The sequence below is a fragment of the Vulpes lagopus genome, chromosome 10 (assembly GCF_018345385.1).
Source record: "Vulpes lagopus strain Blue_001 chromosome 10, ASM1834538v1, whole genome shotgun sequence".
NCBI lineage: Eukaryota > Metazoa > Chordata > Mammalia > Carnivora > Canidae > Vulpes > Vulpes lagopus.
The window spans coordinates 72,410,323-72,437,146 of record NC_054833.1 but is presented as its reverse complement, the minus strand read 5'-3'; the positions used below and the strand labels follow the sequence as shown (position 1 = coordinate 72,437,146).

General features: G+C 41.4%; 1 protein-coding gene across 1 annotated transcript in view; it reads left to right on the top strand.

Moving 5' to 3' along the window:
* Positions 1–24,241, top strand: part of ROR1 (receptor tyrosine kinase like orphan receptor 1) — a 183,606-nt gene extending 159,365 nt beyond the window's left edge. The window contains exons 7-8 of the mRNA XM_041772918.1: positions 4,389–4,600; positions 19,747–24,241. Of these exons, the coding sequence (XP_041628852.1) occupies positions 4,389–4,600; positions 19,747–21,174 (1,640 nt within the window). The 3' untranslated portion in view covers positions 21,175–24,241. The remainder of the gene's footprint in view (positions 1–4,388; positions 4,601–19,746) is intronic.
* Positions 24,242–26,824: the final 2,583 nt, after the last annotated feature.

The window sequence follows — 26,824 nt, the reverse complement described above, 5'->3', positions numbered from 1 at the left end:
GCGCTGAACCCCTGAGCCACCGGGGCTGCCCTCCAGCCGAGTTTCTTTGTAATGCACTGAGGGTGTCCAATATCCTTTAAAGTGAACAGTAAGAATAGTGTCCATTGTTCTAAAATGATTCTGTTTAATAGCGTGATCTCTACTAAATATTGGCCCTCATTAAAGGGAGCCTTGGAATCTTAAGGAGAATAATGAAGGACAATTCCATATATTTTAATTTTTATTAGTAATATAATTTTAAAAGCATAGAAGCATTGAAGGCAGACAGGCTTGCATTCCAACCCAGACTCTATCACTTTCTGGCTTTGTCAAATTATTTGTTCTTTCTTAGCCTTAGTCTACGTGTAAAATTGAGATGAAGGCAGCCCCAGTGGCCCAGCAGTTTAACGCCGCCTTCAGCCCAGGGCCTGATCCTGGAGTCCTGGGATCGAGTCCCACATCAGGCTCCCTGCATGGAGCCTGCTTCTCCGTCTGCCTGTATCTCTGCCTCTCTCTCTCTCTCTCTCTCTCTCTCTCTGTGTGTGTGTGTGTGTGTGTGTGTGTGTGTGTCTCTCATGAGTAGATAAATAAAATCTTTAAAAAATAAAAATAAAAAAATTGAGATGACACCAAGTACCCGGTTAAAGTGATGAATAAAAATGCTAGGCTGTTCGTGAGAGCTGAGCCCACAGTGGGGGCTGGGTTCTGCCGCTGACCTCTGCCCACCCCCCACCCCCGACCCTTTATGTCAGACTGTAAGTCACTATTTTTGTGAAAAGCTATGCAACCCCCACAGCAAAGGCCACTCCTGTCCTCTCCTGCCCCTGTGTAGCATTCAAACCCTTGCACTTCGCACACTGCACCCAGAGCACAGGGGATTTTTTAGCATGCGTCCCACCCGGGTGTGTTTAGGCTTGTAAACCAGACTTCAGGCTCACATGTGTTTTACTTTGTTCAGGCTGCAGCTTCCTCTGTTGTGTTGGATCGCCCTAATAAAGACTTCAGAACTGGAAAAAAAAAATGCTAGGCTGTTAAAAGAAGTTGACCAATGTTAATTTTCTAATTTTCCATGAGTAAGGTTAGTTGTTCTGTGGAATGTTTTCATATAAAGTTTTTTGAGCCAGACTGACTCTCTTCCGGCCTGATGTGGAGAGAGGTGTGTGGGGGGGAGTAAATGTGCTATCACAGGTTGACAATTGGTCGAAATTTGTTTTCTGTCATTTCCAACATGGCCATGTATTGTTCTGCTTGATTATTTCACTTGGCAAGAAGACACTGTGGGCTCGTTTGCATATCCTCGGTGTAATCAGAAGGAGCCAAGTTTGCCTATGTTTAAAGGATTCAGCTTCTTGAAGTTTATGCTCCTTGCAGGCCCACTGGGAGATTTGTCCCAGACCTCCCATTTACAATCACAGGCGTTCTGTGAATAATCTGATACAGAATGAGAACAGAATAGATTCCTTTGTTTGCCAGACAGGTGAGAGCCCTACTTTCCCTCATTGCTAGAAACCTGGGCCAGAAAAATGACTAGCGTTACATGAGTACTAAATTAATCTCATTCCTTTGTAATCATTACTCTCATAATGATTTCACTGAAAATCCAAGAATAACAAGAGGGATCCACCACCACCCCCCCAGCACACACTAGGGTACTGAGAAATTTGAAAAGTGTTTTTATATGTTCATAATCATAGCATCCAACAAGTATATGGCAATTTTCGATTTTCTGATGTTTTGTCATGAGAATTATTATCTCTCATGTGAGCCAAATAAGATTGGTAGAGCAGTTATTCCCTTTAATTAAATAAATGAGGGGACGAGGTAAAAGAGGTTGTTTCCTGCTTCAGGTTATTTAGAATTCCTTACCCAAAGTTTTTATCTCTGAATCCTTTTCTACTCTAAGGGTAAGAGTCAAACAGTGAGTGATTGGATTGTAATAGGTACTGGAGTAGATACTTCCTATGTTACTTCATTTACTGTTTACAACAACGCTATGAAATAGGTATTACTCTTCTTATCTATAGGTGGGTTTGCTCAGAGAGGCTAAGTGCCTACTGAAGGTTGCACAGATGAGGACAAAGGCAGTCTTCAGAGGTTTCTGACTCTAAGTCACACAGTTCCTTTATTCTGCTATATCATCTCTAAAGTGTCTACATAGATAGGCAGGCAGACAGATCTTAGATATAGATAAATGATCCACTCTGGATCTATTATATTCCTATTATAAAAGCTCTATCTGCTAGGCCCTGTGGGAAACATTTTTCCATGTGATTTCTTTCTCTCTGTCCATCCACCCAAGACATACAGACACAATCCTTACAAAAGTACCTGAGAACAGTTCCCAAGATGAGAATGACTAGAATGGCCTCCAAAGATGCCTGGGTTATGTGTTAACCTGCCACTGGATAAAGTGGAGAGTGCAAAAACAGCACATCTGGCAAAGCTTCTGTGTCATTTCCCACCTTTCATTCTTCCTACCTTTGTGCAACAAGAGAAGTCCTAGTATGATAAAATGGGTGCCAAACAACAGCCATTCTCAAATTACTGGCCATGCAGTGGAGTATCTAGGGCAGGAGATAGGAAGCAAGACCGAGAGGGGAGGAGTCCCAGCTTTTGAATTACTAGCTGCATATCCTTGGGCAAGGTACTTAACCACTCTGACCCCCTAGCTTTCTCACCTGTAAAAATGGGCATAAGGGTGGCCCCTGCCTCTTGGGGTTCGTTGTGAGGATAAAATCAATGAGTTAAGGAAAAGTACTTCCAACAGTACCTGGCCCATAATAATAATAATAGCTACATGATTTTGTTCTAGAAAACACTCCATAAATATTAAAACTGTTATTTTTATTATACCCAATAAGCAGATTTTACTCCTCTTCAAACCTCTCTGAGAGTTAACCCACAGCAGTTCCAACACCTAGGTTTTGTGCCACTTCTTAACTTCGTGTGTTGAGTCTGTATCTGTAGGGAGAAGGCAGTGTGATTTAGTTACTGCTATATCTCACTGAACAATAGGTTCCCCCAAGCAGGTGTGTCCAAGCACAAACTATGTTTAGTATATTCTTGTTTATCTGTAATAAGGAAGCTCACTATTTAAAGGGACTTTCTGGGTCTCTTAACCACTCTAGTCATACTTCCCTTGTAGCATTTCCAACAACATAATGTAATTATCTTTTCTCTGTTTTCTTTCCCCAACCATGAACTCCTTAAATGCAAAGGACATACCTATTTAATTTTATATTCCCAGCACCAAGAATAGTGCTTGGCAATAGTAGTTTTTGTTTACTGAACAAGTGGGAGGATGAGTGAATGGATGCATGGTTAATTCTAAGTTAAGTAAATAATCATCTCCAAATTTTGGGTGGATCTGAATTTTCACACTTTGGATTTTCTTAAGGCAAGATGGTTGATGAGGTTATAGGTGATCAGGGCATGTATTATGTAACCTTTCTGATTACTGCCGATAATTCTTGTGTTTGTTTTGTCAGTCAAATAATTTATTATCACATGCCCAAAGTATTTAAAGGTCAGATTCAAATCAGTTTTTAAAAAGTATGCCTCATGTCCTCCTATTCATATTATATTCTTTTCCAAGCAATGGTACAGTAGATATATAAGATTTCAAAAATATACTTCAGAGTGTTAGCACTCATTGTTCCTGTGTTCATATGAAATCAATTAAGAAGAATTCTGGGGTTTCAAAAAGTGTCAAGTTATTCAGTGATGCTGTGCTGGAGGGAATTGTAGACACTATCCAAAATAGATACTTCACTTTTGCAGATAAGAAGAAGTGAGGCCCCGAGAGGTGAATGATTTGTTCAAGGTCACACAACTCATCAGAGACTGGGTCAGGTCCCCATATTGTCAGGCCAGTGGCTTTGTGGACCCTGGGATTCTTGAGTGACATTGATTCTTGAGTGACATTGATTCTGGAAGATGTGGGACTGGCCCTGTAAGTCCAAACCAGCAAGACAAGGGCATGAGTTCTGGAACACCATGCTGTGGTGGTCGATCCAGGCTAGCAGCCAATGAAAGAAGAGCCCTGTGGTCCACGTGAATGCTCTTGGGTATCTATGGTCCATTCACATGACTTTTTTAACGTTTAAGGTGTCAGAGAAATGCAGGTCTGCTGCTAAAGAGAGGCAGCATCAGACAGGGACCCACACACATGCAAAGGCTTCATAGTGTCCCTCTGCAATTTTTAAACATTTGAACTTTAAACTTTTAAACTTCAATAAATTATGTTGAAGGTTTGATAGAAACAAATTGTAATAAGCAATGCTTCCTTTTTTTCTCCAGTGAATTTGTGTGTATAGGAGAATAGGAGGTCATTTTAAACTATGCAGTGTAATATTATACATGTTATTTGAACTAGTATGACTTTTGCCCTCTTTTATTTCTATACCCAGATTCGAAGGATTCCAAGGAGAAGAATAAAATGGAAATCTTGTACATACTCGTGCCCAGTGTTGCTATTCCTCTGGCCATTGCTTTGCTCTTCTTCTTCATTTGTGTATGCCGCAATAACCAGAAGTCCTCGTCACCACCTGTCCAGAGGCAGCCGAAACATGTCAGAGGTCAAAATGTGGAGATGTCAATGCTGAATGCATATAAACCCAAGGTAAAATTAGCAGTACAGAGCTGCAGAGATTCTGTAGGCTTCAGGTTAAAGCAGAACGTATCATCCTCCCCAACTTAGAAATCAATTGATCTAGAATCAGAGTTTACAAGCTCTAGCATTCACGTCTGCCTTGACTGTGTACCTCTAACTTTATCCAAGGCAGCTGGAACATTCTTTCATCAGTGTGTCCATACCAGTGTTGTTGGACCAGCCACATCACTGCCTCACCATCGAGTCTGGGCTAGAAAGAATCCTTAAGACATCATCTCTCCTAAGGACTCAGAGTGTGAGCTATTTTTCAAAATTTCAAAAGAAGGAAATACCACGTTCTTCTAATCACACTGAAAGAGATGAACAGAGAAAAAAAAAAAACATGGTTTACCAACTTCACTGTCAAAAAATCCTTTTTATTGCACAACAGCACGCATAGATTATACCCTTAAGAATGGTAAGTTTTATGTGATGTGTTTTTTTGCCACAACAACATAACCTAAATCCTAACCTAGGAACTACGTTAGGTTAAATGTCCAACCTCAATCCATTTCTCTTTGGTTTAAGCATAAAGAAAAGTATTGTCCTTCCTGTGATCTTCAAATGCTGGTTTATGATAGCCTACCTTAGCCTTCTCATTTCTCTACTAAATCAAGCCACTTCCTTTTAGTTTTCCCTCCTCATCTTTCAACATATGGGTTGCTCTGGGTCTTGGCAAGGAACCCAGGGTCACCGGCCCTTACCTTAAACAGAACACATACTCCGTTTCTTGAAGCTGAAATACAATAGAGGCTTTCTCTCCAGAAAGCCAGAACCTCTTGGCAAAGAGAGTTCATTTAAATAATTTAGAGGACATCCAAAAAGCCTGTCTCTTCTTATTCCAACTCCATAGGACATTCATTCACTCATTCTGCAAATATTTATCTTCTCTGTGGGTGAATGACCATATTATTCATTTGACCTTCAATAAAGAGAAGATGTCTCTTTTTAATAAAATTTTAGGGAAAACTGTCTTCACACTCAAATTAACTAATTATTTTAACTAATAAGTAGAGTTGCATGTTGGGACTGACTCCTAGCCCTCATTTGATTTTAGTCTGCTTTGCAGTTGGATTTTTTTTTTAAGTCTTAAAATATTTTTCTGTTGTAGTCATATCTGTTAGTAAGGTTTTTGGATTTCTTTTTTTTTTTTTTTTTTTTTTTGGTTTTTGGTTTTTGGATTTCTTAAATGTTGAAAATTCACTTGTAAGTATTCTATCCCAAGTGAAACCACTGTTTTCTTAAGTGTGAATTTTTACCATTAAAAAACCCCCACAGACCCTGAAGACCACTGTGTTCACTAAGCGGCTTGGGGGACAGGTAAAGGTGGAGGTTTAATTGGTTTTGACATTTTAGCTGCCAGCTAGCCAGCTTACGTACATTATGGAATGTTATATAGTATTACATTCAATCCTTACAAGGTAGTAGAAGAAAACAGAGGCATTAATATTGCACATTCTTGAAGTAACACCCAGTTGACCTTTTTTACATTTCCCATTTTTCAAAGTTCCAGTGCAATAGTCTTTTTCCATGAGACTCTTTCCCCATCTTTTCTGTTATTAAATGTTGAGAAACCTTAGAAACACCAGAACTCTGGACAGAGAGAGACCCAGATCAGCTTGGTTACAGCAGTCACCGTGCAGCTACTAGCATCCTAGAGAGGTGGACTCCTTGTTGCTGTGGCAGGAACCATGGGAAGAGTTCTTTCTATTTGGGAAAATTGTCAATTTTGTAAGTCAGCCTCAATCTGCAACTCAATTCCATTATTAGCAAAGGTTTGTTTTGTGAAGCACAATGTCCAGTAGGCATGATGGTTTGAATTTATGCAGTCTTCCAAATTAAGATCTCAGAGAGTTTTGTGGCATAAATGGAGAAAGCTATGTCGATGGATACAAATTGTCAAGAACTATACTAGGAGCTTTTATATTCATCATCTCATTTAATCCTCACAGCTGTTCTATAATATAGGTGTTAATCACTACCATACAACCAAGGTAACTGAGACTCATACAAATTAAGTAATTTGCCCCAAATTAAAGAGCTAGAGATTGGAAGAGATGAAACATGAACATAGGATTTTTCACAACTAAATAAAATCCTTGTACTTGCCTGACCCCATAACTTTTCCACAGAACCAATCATGCTGGGGAAGAAGAGTGGGAAGGGGTCAGGCAAACAACTGAATATGATTCCATTTGGTCACTTTGGGCTGAACACTAACCACAGGCATCACCCTGGCTTGTGATAAATCCTTAAGAGGCTTGTGTAACACTTACACGTCTAAATGATATAGCTCTGGTCCTGCCAAAGGCATGTGAGATTTGGCCAGAGCAATAATAGTCCTCTATCCTCCATGGTCGTAGAAACAAATGTAAAATAGACTGGGACAAACTTTCCCAAAGACTTGGTGAAGTAAGGATTGTTCTCATCATTTCCAATGTCCCTTACAAAGTCTCCCAGTGCCAAGAGTTCTCCAACACAAGAACATTTAGCCTTACACAGCTCTCAAGTCATTCTGAGCCACCCCGTAAGGAGGAATGGCTCAAGTGTATTTGACAGGGTTGAGGAGGGGGAAAGAAACAACAAAAATACATGCTCGCTCTTTTTCTCTTACTCTCTTCAGAGATTTGGCTCCAATCAAATTTGAGTTATTCTGTTGTTTGTTTTGGTTCTTACTGAGTGCCCTTCCTGGAAAAAGCACAAAGGACTTCGAAGACCTTAAAGAAAATTCCTAATTGTAAACAGTCAATCTCTAAAAGTGCTTTGAAAGGTCACTGACGCATAAGTATTACATGTACCTATAAAATTGAGAAGGAAGGAACACACATAAGAAAGAAAGAGGAAAAAAAGTCCTGAGAACAAACACCCTACCCGCATAGAATCAAAAGAATATTTGAAAGCTGGGATGTAGAAGAATATGAAACATGGAAGCTGGTGTGCCCGAGCCTTATTCTTACTTTATCTTGGTCAATTCAAAAGTCAGAGACTCCAGGATTTTTATGGATCCAGATGAATATGCCCTTCAGGCTTTAGACTGTTTCTATCTCTCTCCACTTGCTGAGCTGCTAAAGTCACCCCCCACCCCCACCAAGTGTTCAGATGAAGAAGAGGCTCTTCAGGGAGATTAGAAACCCATACCCTTCAGAGGAGGCAATAGCAGTCACAGACAGACTGGTTGACAGACCTGGCTTGGGTCCCCAGAGAGGTGGATGAAGCAGTTGGGAGTTAGACTTAGTCAGTTAGACTTCAATGAGTTTCCCACTAATCTATGGGGAAAGGAAGTCAGTGGACCAGAGATACTTCTCTGGCTCCAGCCCCCCTGCCCCATGTATAATGTACTGTGCATTTGTTTTCCTTTTATTTGGTTCGGCAGAAGATTGCAAGCCAAACCATTCCCCGGTTGTCCTGTGTCTGAAAAACAGGGCAGTGTCTGTAAGGAGCAAAGGCTGAGGAGCAGTCTCCCTGGGGAGGGAGCAAGGTGGGACAGCCTCCCAGCCAAGCACAGCAGTGGGGGTGTGGGCTTCTATCTTTCCTTATGGGACTCTGCTCTGTGAGACCCCGGGACACAGAGAAGCTAAGAGGAGAAGGCGTTTGAGAATGGAGAACAAAGAACAGTGGGTGGGGTTCGGGAAGGGCCACAGCCAAAGCCTGAACAGGCCCGTGGGTCAGACTCCTGCAACTCCTGGCTGGTAGAAAGAACATTGGGGGGAAAGCAGGATTTGCCTCACTTTCTGAAGCTGGTAACTCTATTTTACTTCTCAATTTACCCTCATCTCTTGCCAACTTCTCTGTTTCTTCACTTCCAGGCAATTCCTCTCTCCTTTCCCTTTCCAGCCAAAGTAGTTGCTAAATGTACTGACACTTGGTCATATTCTCTGGGTCTGTCCCTTGTGCCACAACATACTTCCATCCACAAAGCCCTGCTGTGGTCTGGCTACCCCCCTTTGAAGCCCTGGCCTTCCCCCGCATCACCACACTTGGTGCTAAATGTCCTCAATAGCTTTTCCACTCAGTCCTTAAAGCCTTTGTCTCCCCAGACTTCTGAGCTCATCATTCTATTGACAGGGCCCTCTAGGGAATCACCAGTGATGTAATTCTATCCAATGGCCTTTTCCAAGTCTTTATCCTCTTTAATTTCCCTGGAGGCTTGGATATTCTGAACCACCATACTTTTTCCTCTTGGCTTTCCTCCTATCTCCTCTGTTTCTTTCACTAGTTCCTTCATTTTTTTTTAAAGAGACTTTATTTATTTATTCATGAGAGACACAGAGAGAGAGAGAGGCAGAGACACAGGCAGAGGGAGAAGCAGGCTCCATGCGGGGAGCCCGAGCGGGACTGGATCCCAGGACTCCAGGATCACGACCTGAGCCGATCAACCACTGAGCCACTCAGGCGCCCTTCACTAGTTCCTTCCGTTCCTCTTTTCCTTTCTTCTTCTTCTTCTTCTTCTTCTTCTTCTTCTTCTTCTTCTTCTTCTTCTTCTTCTTCTTCTTCTTCTCCATCTCCTTCTCCTTCTCCTTCTCCTTCTCCTTCTCCTTCTCCTTCTCCTCCTTCTCCTTCTCCTTCTCCTTCTCCTCCTCCTCCTCCTCCTCCTCCTCCTCCTCCTTCTTCTTCTTCTTCTTCTTCTTCTTCTTCTTCTTCTTCTTTTCTCTCTCTCTCTCTCTCTCTCTCGCTAATTTTATCCTCTGGCATTACTTTTGCTCCCATTTGATATACATTCCCCAATCTGGAAGGGCCAGTCTCAAGTTAGGAAATTCTTTCTTCCAGCACCAAAGGATCCATACTCTCTGGGCCTAACTTACCTTTCTAGCCACATTTTTTCATAGTCTATTTCTCGGAGGTACTTCGATAGACTCCAAAGGGCGAGGACTGAAAGTAAAGAGAGATGATTACAAATCTCAGCTCTGTTGATTACCTGCCATAAGGCCTTAAGCAAATTCTCTGAACCTTTGTTTTCTCCCCTGTAAAACAAGTATACGAATAGTGCTTGGAGATTTTTTTTTTTTTTTAAGATTTTATTTATTTATTCATGAGAGACAGGGAGAGAGAGGCAGAGACACAGGCAGAGGGAGAAGCAAGCTCCATGCAGGGAGCCTGACATGGGACTCGATCCCTGGTCTCCGGGATCATGCCCTGAGCTGAAGGCAGGTGCTCAATCACTGAGCCACCCAGGCATCCGTTTTTTGTTTTGTTTTGTTTTGTTTTTTTTCTTATTTAGAAGTTCTAGCAGGGGAGCACAGCTACTTCTATACCCTTGACCAAAGAATGGTCCTCCTCTATCTGGGAAGGTCATCCTCTTTGACCAAGTGCACAGCTTCAGAACAGATATGCATGGATCCCTGGGGGGACAAGGGGACACCCCCACCAGCAGCCAGATCAGCCAAATCAACCCTGGCGATCAGTGAAGGGATGGATCACCCTCACATCCAATCTTTTCATCACTTTGAGATAGCATGTCTGGTACTTCACTGGTACTCAATAGCTTGAAGTTACTATTATTCTTGTTACAATTATGATATGAGCAACCACAAATATTTTAACTACCAAATATTTCAACTACCAAAAGCTGTGCACAGGATAATGTAGGTTGTGAGGAAACCATAGGATCCAGCAGGTCACATTAACTAGGGTGAGGACAAAAGCAACAGAAGCTCAGTAGATACTGAAGGTAGCTCTTTGGACGGCTCTGGTAATCCATTCAGTTCACGTAAATCCCTCTGCCCCACACCCTGTTGACACCCTAAGTAAAATCCTTGAGGGTGGAGAGGGTCTAGCTCCAGAGTTCCAGCTGGGAGGCTGTCTAGCACAGAGCCTCAGCTCCAATGTATGTCTGTAGAAACTTAACTTCCAGGGAGAATGAGCATTAGAAGTGGATAGATTAGGGTAGCCCGGTGGCTCAGCGGTTTAGCGCCACCTTCAGCCCAGGGCATGATCCTGGAGCCTGCTTCTCCCTCTGCCTGGGTCTCTGCCTCTCTCTGTGTGTATCTCTCATGAATAAATAAATAAAATCTTTTTTTTAAAAAAAGAAATGGGTAGATTATAAGTGATATTACAAGTAAGCTAAAGTATATCACATGCATTATCTTAATGGGGTCTCTCTTACGACCTTATGAAGTAGGTGCTAATTTGAGCCTGATTTGAGAGTAAGAAAACTTGAACTTGGGCCTGCCCAGGTCCAGAGCCCAAGTGCTTCCACATTGCTTCCCCATGGCACTCTACTGCTTTAATTTTCAGACTGACCAAACACATGAGCTCAAGTTATGAGTACTTGGTGGCTCAAGTGGACATTAAAAGTATTGGCTTCTGTTCTGCCTGTTTCCAGGCAGGACAGAACCTCTTCCATTGACATTGTCAAGTAACCACCACAGAATCAACCCTGATGACCACCAAACATTCAAACTAACCATCAGAAAGTTACATTACAGAGAAAAGAACCACTTCTGAAAATAAATCACTTCCAGAGAAGTGCAGCTGAACTCTGGACAAGTGTGGCAGTCTGTTGGTTGAAACTCCCTCCTAAATTTGATGGCATAAGCTGGAAGGCACTTAGTTCAGCTATAGTCTTTGAAAATGTCCACAACCTCCCAAAATGAGATGGCTCTGGCTTTAAGTTTTTAAAACATAATCATTTCCATTTAGAAGCAGAGCCAATTGGTTCACAATTTGAACACTGTTTACCTCAGAACCAGTAAAATGCACAAGAAAGGAAAATAGGCTTTGGAGTCAAGCAGATTCCTATCAATAGCTAATTCCAGATACTCAGCTATCTCTATATAATCTCCAGGACTCTTGTGCCCCACGGAGGCAAAGGCTGATGTGGAAAGGTTCTGTTCATTTGTCCCAGTCAACTAATGAATACAATAGAAAATCACAGAGTAAGGTCTAGATCAGAGACCAGAGAGCAATTATACCTTTGACATTCCACCTTTTTTTTTTTTTTTAAGATTTTATTTATTCATGACAGACACAGAGAAGCAGGCTTCTCACAGGGAGCCCAATGTGGTACTTGATCCCCGGACCCAGGATCATGCCCTAACCCAAAGGCAGATTCTCAACCACTGAGTCACCCAGGCATCCTGACATTCCACTTTTATACCAGTGGGCTTTATGCTTTTAAAATTATGGATCCCTTTGAGAGTCGAAATGAAAGGTGCCAATTATTCCCAGAAAAATGCTCCAGCTTTGGAGTCAATCATATTGGATTTGCATCTTGGCATCACCTCTTAATCGGTAGGCTTCTTTCAGCAAGCCACTTAACCTTTGAATGTCTTAATTTCCTGATCCATAAAATGGGGACACGGTAGTATGACTCTCTGAGGATTGGGATAAAAGTTAAATGAGTTGACGCAGTAAGCACCTAAGGACTTGTGGACTAGTCACTAAGAAAACAGCCTTCATAGTCTGACATAATGACTTACCAGCTGTGGGATCACTTAACCACTCTGTTTCTCAAGGATTCCATCTGTAAGATGGGGATAGTAGTCACAGCAACCAATTTCATGGGGTTACTTACAGCTTAACATATCAGCACTCCAAAAACAAATTTTAGGCATTTTTATGGTCTCAGTGTCTAGCACAGGGCAAGGATTCAATATATGATCATTATTTTTTTTAAAGATTTTATTTATTCATGACAGATACAGAGAGAGAGAGAGAGACAGAGACAGACACAGGCAAAGGGAGAAGCAGGCTCCAAGCAGGGAGCCCGATGCAGGACTCGATCCCAGGTCTTCAGCATCAGGCCTTGGGCTGAATGCGGTGCTAAACCACTGAGCCACTGGGGCTGCCCCCATGGTCACTATTATTAAACTCAGAGTAGCGATATCTAGGGTAGGAGCTGTGTTTTCACTCTTAATGCTTCTTGCATGGGTCCTCGTACACTATTCTGCTTGAATGCTCCTTGGTATGTAGTATCATACCAAAGTATGTAGTCAACTGATGGATACAACTGGGTATTTAAAAAGATCCCACACCATTGGCTGCATACAAAAGTAGAATAAACTGATGACCTTGCCCAGCATATAGAGTAATTTAATTTCAAAACCTTGAATTTCACTAAGAGTAGCAGAATATAAACACAGTAGACACCAGCCAATGGTTCTTGTGTTTATTTTAACTGGCATTTCCAAAGCATCTTTTGAAGCAAAGTGTTATTTTCTCTGGCTCCTAGAAGTCAAAATTTCTCAGCCAGATTCTTCAGACACATTGTAATCATTCATCATGCCAGGAGCAGAGATCTGGACCCCTAGTAATTGTCTGATCCAGAAAGCCATATTCATTTATTTCTGTGGTTCTGACAGTGAAGCCTGCAGTTCAGGAACATCCTCATAATCTGGACTTGTCAGAAATGCAGGATCTCAGACCTACAGAATCAAAAACTCTGGGATTGGGTCCCAGCAATCTGTGTTTTAACAAGCCTTCCGGCGGGGGGGGGGGGGGGGTCCCATGCATGCTCTGAATTAGACTATGCTGGTTCGTACTTGAGAATCAGAGAGCAAGTTCCCAACAGATCTTTGGATCTCAAGGAGAACTGTGCTTCCAAAGAGAAAAAGAATCTGGTAATGTCCTATTACCCCAAATCCTGCTCTTAATTTTAATGAGGCTCCTTATCCATCTGCCACCTACATAATGACAAATGCCACCGTATGGAACATGCTCTTCTCCCGAAGACACTTGGGTCCAGCTAGAATTAACAAATGTATAGCAAATGAGATTTGTAAAAGGGCAGTAGTCTTGAAGCATTAGGGCACGGGAAAGGAACCAGTATAGGGGCTGAAGGTACTACAGGGGATGGTTTGAGTCAGTTGTATAAAGAGAGTTCAGTTCTTTCCCAACATCTGCTGCTGGAGTCACCCTCCTGTCCTGGAGAACTGCCCTGGGCTCTGTTCCCCTCCACTTCATGTCAATCAGATTTTTATCTGTGTCCAACTTCAAGTTGGGCCCCAAAGTAGAGCATTTATACCCTATTGAGGTTAGAAGCAAAAAGTCACAAATCCATGGATCCGTGCTACACACAAATGCAAGCCATCACGAAATCCTCACCTCATCTCCTACAGTAATCACTTCTATAAAGTGAGCAGGAAATGGCAGGTCAGTCATAAGCTGTGTCACCCAGAGGAATCATTTCAAATGTATTATCACCTAAGGTGTAACTTCCCAAAGGTGGAAGGAGATAAAGTCGTTGAGTCTGTCCTCTTATCCATCTGCCACCTACATAATGATAACTTTTTAAAACTCTACTCATGATTCATTGCTTGCATATATCTAAAGGTAATATTTCTAAAAGGATCCCACATCCTATTTAGTATTTGTCACCCAGGAGAAGGAAGTCACCAACATCAGCCTGGCCTCCATCAGCAGTTTAGACAGGACTGCAATAGTCACATCGGAACCATGGCTAAGTGACTGTCATCTAAAATGTTCTCCCTTCATTTTCCTTCTGTGAAGAGCTCATTTAAGCTCTAATTGAGTCGCTCTTCAAAATTTTCTAAGGGAAGAAGCAGATTTGGATTTTAGAATCATGTACCAACTTCTACATCAACTTTGATTTTTCTCCCCCCAGAATTGTATCGTTTTTAAAACGTCACTGAGGCAGATGTGTGTTTACTTTGAGGGGTAAAAATGTTAACATTTAAACTGAAAGCCTGTTTCGGTTTTAAGGTACTTAATTGCCTTACAGCATATAATAAACCGAGCCCATCTTGTCATTCAACTAATGGAGGGAGTGATAAAGAGATAGGAGCCCAGGACCCAATTCATTCCATTTTTCCTTTGTACTTGGTTTACTTTGGCACCGCGCCTCATGTGTATTTTACACTTCTTTACATTTTGTACATCCCTGTATGACAAATACTTGTCAAACAAAAACTAAACAGATTTATAACCCCTTAACTTGAAATGAGCCAAAATTGAACTGCCAAAACTTTATGACTTCATTTTCTTTCATAGTTTTCCACTACATTGGTTCAAACAGACAAACCCCACTTGAGGTCAAGCAGAGGTCATTTCACTTTCATTACTAAAATATAATTTACAATATGCCAGACCTAAACAAGTTTAGCCTAAAGGGTTTGTATAATGTAAACCATCTGTTCCTCAACAATACAGCTCATTTCCTGCCGTCACTGTACAGTCTACTGACTGCTGCTTTAAGGGTTTTTATGATTTTTTAACTAGTTCAGGATTTATGTAAAATTCGAAAATGAGTCTATAGTTAAGACACATTTGTACCAAGTAACTTGAGCATTTTAAAAATGCAAATCACTGTGTAAATTGTTCCCCTGAAACCAAGCTCTGAGCAGTTTTTCTGGGTACTTCTATGCTGGCTGCCGTACAGGTGTTCCAAGGAGAGGTTTTGTGAAATCTGCCATTTTTGTTGCCTTCCATGCCTCTTTCCAAAGCAAATCCCCAAGTACGGTTATGACTAGCTGTGGCGAACAGTTCCTTCCTTCTATTGGCTAGAGAAGCGCTGGGACTCTGTGCTCTATGACCCACCGGGTACAGGTGGGATCTGACAAGACACACTTGGGTCAAAATGGCCTCTCACATGTCTGAACAGGGAAGAAGAACCATTGTAATTCCGCGGAGTGGCCACACACTGAAGGCTGACCTCACAGCCTTGTAAGGTGTCAGGCTCGAAGCTGAGCCTCCAGAGACATTGTATGTCAAGTTCAGATTGCTGGCCAGCAAGCTTCTCTGGTTTCAGACAGAATGGTGTGGCTCAAAGCAGAAGGCCTTGCAGTGCAAGTGCACTCTTTTTGGCTCTTCTAAAACTTCTTGATACTTTTCAATACTCTTTCTCCATCCATAAAATGGTAAGAGTTCTTTTTCCAAGAGCAAATAGAAAAGAACTAATTTGCTTACCTCAGTGAAGGGGAATGCAGCCAGTCTTCTTAGCCATGAAGCCCAAGGGGCCCTGTGTCAGGACGGTGCCAAGGTCCTGTCCACCCCTCTTCTCTTCCAGTCCCCAGAAGTTTGGCTAGCTTGCTTTCTTGTCCCATCTGCCACCATGTACTCTTGACATGGGTTCTTCCTCCCACCACCCATCTTCATCTCCCAGAATCCTAGAGGAGCAGGCCACCTAGAGAGTGTACCAATGTACCAACCTTCATGGCTGCCATAACACAGTCTCTGTTTTGAGATTGAAGATTTTTAAGACTTTAAGATTTTTGTTTTAAACCGATAACTATAGGAGAACAGGGAAAAATTACTAGGAGGAAGTTAGATGCATTTTTTTAAAAGATTTTATTTATTTATTCATGAGAAACAGAGAAAGAGACAGAGAGAGAGAAAGAGAGAGGCAGAGACACAGGCAGAGGGAGAAGCAGGCTCCATGCAGGGAGCCCAACGTGGGACTCGATCCCGGGTCTCCAGGATCAGGCCCTGGGCTGAAGGTGGCGCTAAACCACTGAGCCACCCGGGCTGCCCCATTTTTAAAAATATATAAAGGGAATCATAGAAAACTGTCCAGAACTACTTAAGACTGTAAATGGATCTAAACCATTTGCATTTACTCCACTTCCTGGATTACTTTCATAATAAGGATAATAAGATTGATTTAAAGATCACTTACTAGGTAGAAATTACTTTTATACATTGTTGCATTTAATCCCTAGTTTAACTATGGATGCTGCATATTATATTATTTAATGGATATGGAAATAGAGGTTTAGAAAAAAGTTAAGCTCACCCAAAGTCAAACAGCTAAGATACAGGACCTACGTTACAGGATGTTGTCTTAAATGAGTTAATATTTGTTAAGTGCTTAGATCAGTATCTAGCATATAGTAAATGTTATGTATTAACTAATATTAATAGAAAGCAACAGGTCCAGGATGCAAATTCAGATTGTTATGACTCCAGAGATCACAGAGTTTGAATATGCTGCACTGCCAATGCATTTCAGCAGGGGCAGAAAAAAGGAGTCGTCCTAATTCCTAATCACATTCATCTAATATTCTTTGAGTGTAATTAGTAATTCCTGTAAAATTCTAGTACTCAGTCACATACCCCTCTTTCTCACCAAAGCTTCCAGATCCTGTTTAGGTGGAACAGTAAGTAATCCCTATGATGCCATTCAAGGGACCTTCATGTAAATCAGATTCATTTAAATCATTAGGGAAAATTGTGATAGAAATCCCAGTCTGAAAAAAAAAAAAAAAAAGAAATCCCAGTCTGAACATCATGTGGGAGAAATTCACCTGGGGTTAGTCTTCCCACGAAAGGAAAATCATCTGGGATGCCTGGGTGGCTCAGTGGCTGGGTGCCTGCCTTCCGCTTGGGTCGTGATCCCGGGATCCAGGATCAAGTCCCGCATCGGGCACCCTGTGAGGAGCCTTCTTCTCCCCCTGCCTGTGTCTCTGTCTCTCTCTCAGTCTGTGTCTCTCGTGAATAAATAAAAAAATCTTAAAAAAGAAAAAGCAAAATCATCTGAGTGCCACAAGAGAAAAAAGTAGGGTTTGTGCAAATGGTTTCTTTTCCCATCACCTGCATGCTGCTCTCCCAGAAGATCAACGTAGCTCCCATAGGAATCCAGCTCCTGGAAGCAAAAGGAAAAATAGTGGAGGGACCTATAGCTGCAAAAGAAATTTCCATATACAGTCAGATAGAAAGATTGGTCATATGTATTTACTTTTTTACTTTTTTCTTGGTTCAAAAAATTTTTAAGTATTAAAAAGCATAAAGTGAAAACACTCCCAGCTTTGTCCCCTTCCTTCTGGTTCCCACCTCTGTTCTCCCCTGCCCCCCAACCACCGCTGTTTCCTGCATGTCCTTTCAGAGTTTCTTCATACATATGCAAATAATTATGAATATATCCATTCTTTTCCACCTCCCCTTTCACACAAAAGCAGCATGCAGCATTAACTGTTCTTTTGCTTTTTATTTTTGACTTAGTAGTAGGATTTTGGAGATCTTTCCATATTGGTACTTAGAAAACATCTTCATTCTTACACTAGATACTCTATTTATTATTTAATGTAACAGGTCTCCTCTAGGTAGACCTTTAGGTTGTTTCTTTTTTTTTTTAAGGAAGTTTTGTTTTATTTTATTTTTTTAGAGTAAGTACAAGCAGCAGAGGGCGGAGGGGTGCAGGAGAAAGGAAGAGAGAATCTTAAGCTGGCTCAACGCACCTAGCACGGAGTCTGACTTGGGGCTCAGTCTCACAACTCTAAAATCATGACCTAAGCTGAAATCAAGAGTCAGACAGTCAACCAACTGAGCCACTCAGGCATCCCCATTTTAGGTTGTTTCTATTCTTTTGCTACTGTAATACTATAATGAATAGAACTGGATAAATAAGCTTTAAATTGCTGAATGTTTAAAGCAATATGTTACCATTACTTACAGCAGAAGTAACTTTCCTGTAAGACATTTCCAAATACAGACCACTTGAGATCTGCCTTAATGAATGAGACCTATTTCAAATAGGAAATATTTGGATGGGAAAATTGATGTTTCAAAATTGTCAATTTTATTTTGTCCTTTTAAGTATTTTGCTGCATGTTTATTTATACTTATATAATTAGGTTAATGGGCACCTTGCCCTGGAAAATATCAGCCCAGAACAGAGCTAATCATCATGAATTTTAAATTAATAGTGTTTGGATTAGAGAAATATTTTACTTAATTTTCTAAACTTGTTTTAGGCTGTACAGAGCTCTGAGATCTGTATGCATTTGCAACATGGTCAGCTTTAGTTGGAATAGTCAGAGCAGTATTCTTTTTCTAAAAAAATTCAAAGTGCAAGGATTATTTTTTAAATTAGTTTAAGAACAAATGCATTGCTTTTGTGATTTTTTTTTCTTAACAGATTTGTCTAGAAGTCAGGCTAAATTTGTAGTGAATTTCAAAAATTGTTGCCAAGATCAAATGTGATAATTTTTAATACTTATTTTCATCGAGCGCTAGATGCTTTTTCCTGTCTGTCTTAACATCTGTTAATAAACTTGTGAGGCTGTAGGGTTATCAGTTGGTATGAAGGGCAAAGCCTCCCCTTCAAGAAATTGAAATCTGACTGAGACGACAAAATATACATTAAAAGAACAGTAACAGCAAGGGAACAACTGAAAGTTAAATAGCATTTAACCATGTACCAGACATCATGCTGAGTACTTTGCAAGTGTTAATTTACTAAAAGTTCACAAAGAACCCTACAAGATAAGTAATCATCCCACTTTAAGGACAAGGGAATTGAGGCATAAGGTGGTTAAATACTGTGGCGAGAGGCACCCAGCTGGTAAGTGGAAGAGGCAGGATTCAAATTCAGGTTGTCTGACTGGGAAGGCCATGAGTGTAAGCTGCCCTCTCAGGGCCTCTTGCATGTGGTGGCATGCAGACACTAGAGCACCAGGACTCCAGAGAAGGCGGAGACCTCAGGGGGCAGGGAGAGCTTGAGAGGGAGCAAGATTTGATAAGCATTGGGGTGCACATTCCAAACCTTCCTACTGTGAGCACCTCAGGAGGACAGCCCTTCACTTGGGTTTCTCTGCCTTTTCAACCAATAAATATCCTAAGAATAAAAAAGCATTGTGGGAACAGAATTGTTAGGTAAGAATGGCTGAGATATTTAAGGGTGGACACTGAGGAGACCTATTTAAGTAAAGTGATGCTAACGGACAGAGAAGTAGCAGGGGTAGGACCAAATCACACACACCCTGTGTGCCAGGCTGAGAAGCAAGGCCATAGATCTGCAGCAGTACCCCTCAGCCTGGAAGGGTTGCTGAAATCACCCAGGGGGCTGGTTAATTCCACATTCTGATCCAGCAGGTGTGAGGCAGGGTCGAGAGCCTTCCTCTGCCATAAGCTTTGAGTGATGCTGGTGTTGCCCGTTTCAGGACCACACTTTGGGTAGCAAAGACTCTAAGGCACCAGCTGCAAACAGCTTATGGGATGTGGAGCAAGGGATGTGAATGGGCTGGGAAGGAAGGGGGAGCACGTTGCCTGTGGCACCTCCTCCAAGTTGTGGCGGACAATTTTAACGACCTATAGACCTAGAGTATTTGATTCCGTCTGATTTATAGAGCCTCTCCCTATATGCCCCACCCCTTCTTGCAGAGGCCAAGACGTCTTGCCTTAAGAAATATTTGAAACCACACTTTTTCTTTCTTTGTATACAGAGCAAGGCTAAAGAGCTGCCACTCTCTGCTGTCCGTTTTATGGAAGAATTGGGTGAATGTGCCTTTGGAAAGATCTATAAGGGCCATCTCTATCTCCCAGGCATGGACCATGCTCAGCTGGTTGCCATAAAGACCTTGAAAGACTGTAACAATCCCCAGCAATGGACAGAATTCCAACAGGAAGCCTCCCTGATGGCCGAACTCCACCATCCCAATATTGTCTGCCTTCTAGGTGCGGTCAGCCAGGAGCAACCTGTGTGTATGCTTTTTGAGTATATGAATCAGGGGGATCTCCACGAGTTCCTTATCATGCGATCCCCACATTCCGACGTAGGCTGTAGCAGTGACGAAGACGGGACCGTAAAATCCAGCCTAGATCACGGAGATTTTCTGCACATTGCAATTCAGATTGCAGCTGGCATGGAGTACCTGTCTAGTCACTTCTTTGTCCATAAGGACCTTGCTGCTCGCAATATTTTAATTGGAGAGCAACTTCACGTCAAGATCTCAGACCTTGGGCTTTCCAGAGAAATATACTCTGCTGATTACTACAGGGTGCAGAGTAAGTCTTTGCTGCCCATTCGCTGGATGCCCCCGGAAGCCATCATGTATGGCAAATTCTCATCTGATTCGGATATCTGGTCCTTTGGGGTTGTCTTGTGGGAGATTTTCAGTTTTGGACTGCAACCCTACTACGGATTTAGTAACCAGGAAGTGATCGAAATGGTGAGGAAGCGACAGCTGCTGCCATGCTCTGAAGACTGCCCACCCAGAATGTACAGCCTCATGACGGAGTGCTGGAACGAGATTCCTTCCAGGAGACCGCGATTTAAAGATATTCACGTCCGGCTCCGCTCCTGGGAGGGACTCTCCAGTCACACCAGTTCTACTACCCCCTCCGGAGGAAATGCCACCACTCAGACCACCTCCCTTAGTGCCAGCCCCGTGAGTAATCTCAGTAACCCCAGATATCCCAATTATATGTTCCCGAGCCAGGGTATTACACCACAGGGCCAGATTGCTGGTTTCATTGGCCCACCGATACCTCAGAACCAGCGATTCATCCCCATCAATGGATACCCAATACCTCCCGGATATGCAGCGTTTCCAGCTGCCCACTACCAGCCAACAGGTCCTCCCAGAGTCATTCAGCATTGCCCGCCTCCCAAGAGTCGGTCCCCAAGCAGTGCCAGTGGGTCCACAAGCACTGGTCATGTGACCAGCTTGCCTTCTTCAGGATCCAACCAAGAAGCGAATATCCCCTTACTACCGCACATGTCGATCCCAAATCATCCAGGTGGTATGGGCATCACTGTTTTTGGCAACAAGTCTCAAAAACCCTACAAAATAGACTCAAAGCAACCATCTTTGCTAGGAGACTCCAATATTCACGGACACACTGAATCTATGATTTCCGCAGAACTGTAAATTGCACGACTTTTGTAAATGTGGTTGGTATACAGGAAAAACTAGAAAGTCGTAGAAAAGATTTAAATTCAAATGTTTTTATTAAAGTAAGGTTCTCATTTAGCAGACATTGCAACAAGTATCTTCTGTGAAGTTTAACTGTGTCTTACCAAGCAGGGCGGACACCAGCCAGAAAAAACAAAAAAAACATTGTGAGATTAACACTCCATCAGGGGCTCATGACATGGCATTGGGATTGGTACATCTGGTTTCAAGTACTAAAAACTGCAAACCAGTGAAGAGGAAAAGAATTTGCGATTAAATATCAAACCAAAAAGGAAAGTCAAATGGTGCTTTGTGTATTTGCCTTCGTTCTCCATGACTGGTCTCTCCCCAAAATGTATATACCATAGCATTTGTCTACCTGCTGTCTTATCTTCAGGACAAATGTTCAGGAATTATGTTGGTTCAATTTAGACTCTATGCATACTTGTATGGAAATGATATTCAGAATCAAGGAGGAAACTTTAGGCAAAATTTGAAATCCCAGATGGAAATGAGCCATAAGAGAAGTGTAAGATCCCCTGAAGCCTTCCACACATTGGGGCTTCTTTGGGAAGGCACAAAGTGTGCCTCTTTGTGAATTTCCTCTGCTGATCAGGAAGGCCTTTTCCACAGTGTGTTTACACTTGCGCTTGAAAAAATATAGGGCATCAGGCCATAAGAAGGCTAGATGCAGATGCTGGAATTGATTGTTGGTTGATAGCTCACTCCGCTGCGTTAGAAATGAGGAACCAAAAGAAGCACAGTCAGGAATTTGGCCGCTTGGCCTAGATCAGCACCCATGGGGACAGCCTCACAGGAGCTTCCCTGGACCAATACCATTGAAGAAAAGAGGTGTGGCTGCAGACCAGCACATTAGTGCCTACAGCCTCCCGCATGTGAGCTGTCCAAGGTGTAGGGGTGCTCACCATCAATGAACTCTGGGGAAGTAGGAACCTCTATGACACCGATACCGAGTTCAAGTTTCTCTCATCTTTTTTTCTGATCTGGAAATGTTCAGAGATTTTATTCCGGCTCCAGAACTTATGACAGCTTATTCCTACAATTAGTTGGAATCCAAAGACTATGAATTCTATTTTGCAAAATATTACAGTATTTAAAAAAACAACAGGCACTGAGTTCACATTTCAAAGATTACCATGAACAGAATTTTTAAAGTGGTGAATAGAAGCAACATAATCCTTTTGGCCTTAGTTAGGAGGGAGGCATCAAATGTGCATCTCATGCCACTTACTGGCTAGCCATCTTTTGCCAAGTTTAGAATTCTTATGGGTTTCAAGTTCTATATAGAAAGGAATGTTATGTTTGATTTTCTCTTGTTAGAAAATAACTCCTTTATTCTAAGAACAGTGTCTCAAGGTCTCATTTTTTTTTCTTATTTTACAGCTAAAGAAACTTATAAAGAGACTTCCGGGATATAAAATAATTCCTGGAAATGATATTTGATGAGGAGAATGCAAAAGTATTAGAAGCACATTGATTTTCAATTTTGTAAAAAAAAAAAATTGCAATTAGGATGAGAAATCAAGGAAATATGTTTACCAAATGTGTTGCAATTTTCCCAAACACTGAATCTTCAAACAATAAACATGGACTTATCGGTACTGTGAACTTAAAGAATTGGCTATATCTGGTTTTATTGGGAGATAAATTAAGAAATATTTTTGTGACATAAATAAGCTGATTCAAAAGTTACATTTCTTAACTTTAGGTAGAGGAGAATATTTGTATCCTTTTGTTGCTATGCAACTGTTTAATGATGAAGATTCAAACCACAATTTTGTATATCATACGACAATCAATTGTTTTCCAAGAATATTTATTATTTTAAGTAAACACAATTTCAGTGAATCTGAGTTTTTCTAGGAGTCCCTTAAAGGGAAATTAGCATTCCATGAGCCAGTAAAAATACGTACTCTGGAAAAACATTACTATGGTTAAAAAATAAATTCAAGTTAGTTTTTTATAAAGAACTATAACATTTATTTTAAACATTTTATAATTACTAAGGTCATTAAGGTGAGCAAACCAAATTTCAAAACCACTTGTAATAATGTGTTTTATAATAGCACTGTGATACTACATAACACAGTCCCTTTTGTATTAAAATAGTATTTTTTTCACAAACTGAAAAATTTCTTTCGCTTTTTTGACAATGTTTTGTAAGATGACTTTATTTTCAGATCTTTTCTTTCTTTTTTTTTTTTTTTGCACAAAACTATGTTTATGGTTTGTATCACAGAAGTGAAAATATATCTCTGCATTTTTATATCTGGTCTGTTTCTTTGTTTCCTTTGTTCATTTCTTTTTAACGCAATATAGATTTTCTTCAAATATATCATGGCAATATGCAGCTATCTTGCCCTCCCATATCTTTTCTTATTTTCACTGCATGCATTTAATCACTGTATTACCTAATGTTTGATTTGTTATTACGGGCATTTCAAATAGACAAGCATGGATGTAATGACAAAAAGGCTATTTTATATGGAGGATATGTGCATTTGTATTTCACACACCAGAGATGATATTAAACACTGATTACTTTATGCTGCTGTTTATTAAAAATGTTTACCATATAATATTATTTCCTGAATATTGCTATCATGGAGGTATTTGGGAATTTTAATATTATTTCTCCTAATTTTTGACATTTCATAGAAAAAGAAATCATAATTCCTATTTACTGCTATTTCATTGAAATTTTTTTCAGTAGGCTTTTAACGACTTGGGCATTCTTTTGCCAGTGACCACAGGTAGAAGGGAAAAATCCCAATGATTCCATGACCATATACTATCCAACTATATATGGCAAGATTTTAGTTTCTAAAATCAAGATAATGAATAATTACAACCAAATGGAATGTAAAACTTGGTTTTTCAAAGTTGCGTCCTTTTCTGCCTTGTTTCCATGTGAACTTAGCCATCAAAAATCATGTCTGAGAACTCGGAAGAAGAAAAAGCTGTGTCCATCTTATCGTGTTCAACTTAGATTCCAACCATACTGATAAAATAAAAGAAATGTGGCCGTTTAATTGTCACAGCTTATCTTTATGACCTTCTTTGCCCAAAAGAAAGAGTTCCCCATCTGGCAATTAATACACACTGTCAAGGAAAATGAGTATCATTATGAAAGTTCAAAGAACTTGTCCATTCTGCTATTTAATACAGAAGGGAATACAATAAAACCTTCAGGGCCTTATCCATCTGTTTTAGGTACAGTTCTTGTCACCACCTCAGCGATCAAACTCAATAAAGCAGTCACTTCACATGGCAGTGAGATGGATGTCAGGTTAGGTTTCTCCCTCTCATGTGAATTCCTCGATCTGCCCTTCACTCCTATTTCCTTCTGACTCCAGGTCTTCCCCTCCCACCATCCCCAATCCCTTCAACTCTGTGATTTGGGCCTTACTCTTACTTTCCTAATCACCAACATCTGCAAATTTACAGCACCACCTCAGATAATGCTTACTACAAACTACTAACTACTGATTAAAGGGAGCTCTGTTACCTGCCTATCCCAGTGGTTCACAGAGTGTGGTCCTCAGACTAGCAGACTTTGGAACTTGTCAGAAATGCACATTCTCGGGCCCCTCCTCTTTGAAGTACTGAATCAAACTCTGGGGGTGGGACCCAGCAATTTGTGTTTTAACAAGCTCTCCTGTATTCTAAAGATTGAGAATCACAGTAAAGGCCTGGGGGTGTGGTAAGGGTGGGGGGTGGTCACTACATCCTTAGAAATGTCTGTATGAACATTTAATAACATTTTAGCCACTTCAGCTCCCCTTAAGGAAAATCAAGTTTTACTTAATGAAAAATTTAGCAGGAAAAACCCTTTTGCTTTAACCATTTGACGATTGGTTATATATTTTGTAGTTGTTCTCTATAGAAAACTAATAGCCCCGGCCTTGACAAGGCTACCTTGTCTAGTTCACTCAAGACCCATGTTCTTGGATAGTAATCACAAGCTTTTTCCTTCCTGTGGACAAGTTCCTTGCTCTCTTAGTGTACTTTTGACTCCTTGCAGTGTTGATTAGCGCAACTAAAAGAACTGTCTGTTGTAACTTCACAAAGTTAGGGTCTGGGATAGCCTGGTCTTTCTTGGGAGGAGGAAAGATCCAGCTCCCAGTAAGCACCAAGCAGCAGCTGCAGAGGCTACCCCCTCCCCTGAGCTCCCTGACCCAGTTGGCTGGATGCAGTCACCTGTGGCATGTTCCACTGTTCCTGTGCCAGTTGCAGTCCATCAGTCCTTGCTGTCTGGCTGTGAGCATTCCTCTGCTCAGACTACACTCCCCACAGCCTTTAGAGACACAGCCCTGAGGGAGAACAGCAGGAGGGATCCAAGGGAGGTGCTAGAGGTGAAGCTCATACTCTTCCTAATTTATACATCATTTTTTTTAAACCAATAGTTCAAATGCTAAGGAGGAAGTGCTATATTAGAGGAGAAAGAGCAAGGGATCACACACAGAAGAGGAAAATGTTTGCAGCCAAGATATGACTGCACTGAAGCTTGTTACCATAAATGCCAAGAGTATTAAGGAGTCTGTTAATTCAGAGGAAGGAGAGCCTTACAAACCATCAAAGTACTCAAGGTCAATGGAATCCCCTGGGAAATTAGGCGGGGGAAGGCTCAAACAATAGAGATATACAGGGAGAAGGTCTGCGGACATATTTATGGCCGGCTGAATCCCAAGCACCCATGAACTGCTGATTCACAAATAAGGACCATAACGTTTTTCTGAATAGGCCAGACACAGTGCATATCCTCACCAAAGCGACCAGGTTGGTACATATTCTTATCTAGGAATGGTTGTTAGGAGAAAGGTCTTTTTTTTTTTAATATATATTTTTTAAATTTTTCTTTATTTATGATAGTCACACACACAGAGAGAGAGAGAGAGGCAGAGACATAGGCAGAGGGAGAAGCAGGCTCCATGCACCGGGAGCCTGACGTGGGACTCGATCCCGGGTCTCCAGGATCGCGCCCTGGGCCAAAGGCAGGCGCCAAACCACTGCGCCACCCAGGGATCCCAGGAGAAAGGTCTTTCTTTAAAAATTAGATAGGACATTCTTTCCACTGTGAAAAAGGCCAGTATCCCAGCACGCTGAATACAGATAATTCAGGGGATATTCAATTGGAAGAAAAGTGGTTCTAAATATCAGTCTTTGTGTACCTGTGCTCTTGACCGAAATTCGAATCCCGCCCAAAACAACAGAACGGACAGTACACAGTATAGATCAGTGTGGAAGCTCTCCCTGACCCTAGAGGCACCTGGATTCTGAGCAGAAGCAGAGAGAAGTCAGGCTCCCTCCCACAGCAGGTGCTGCTCCATGACCACTGCAGGCCTGGGGCATCGAAATGGTATCAGTTATCACTGGGGCTCAGTCTAATACAATTTCTAATACAAAAGAAAGGATCTTTTGAGTCTACACACATTAAAATCACTCCAAAGAGACTGAAAATCCTAAGACTAAAAGTAATATTTGGGCAAAATGACCGTTTAGGACTTCTTTGTATTGCCAAAGTTCACTCTGGAAACAGAATGCATCCGCTGGGCTGCAGTAATACCTCCCACATCTCAGTGCTTGCCTTACGTTTACTTGTCAT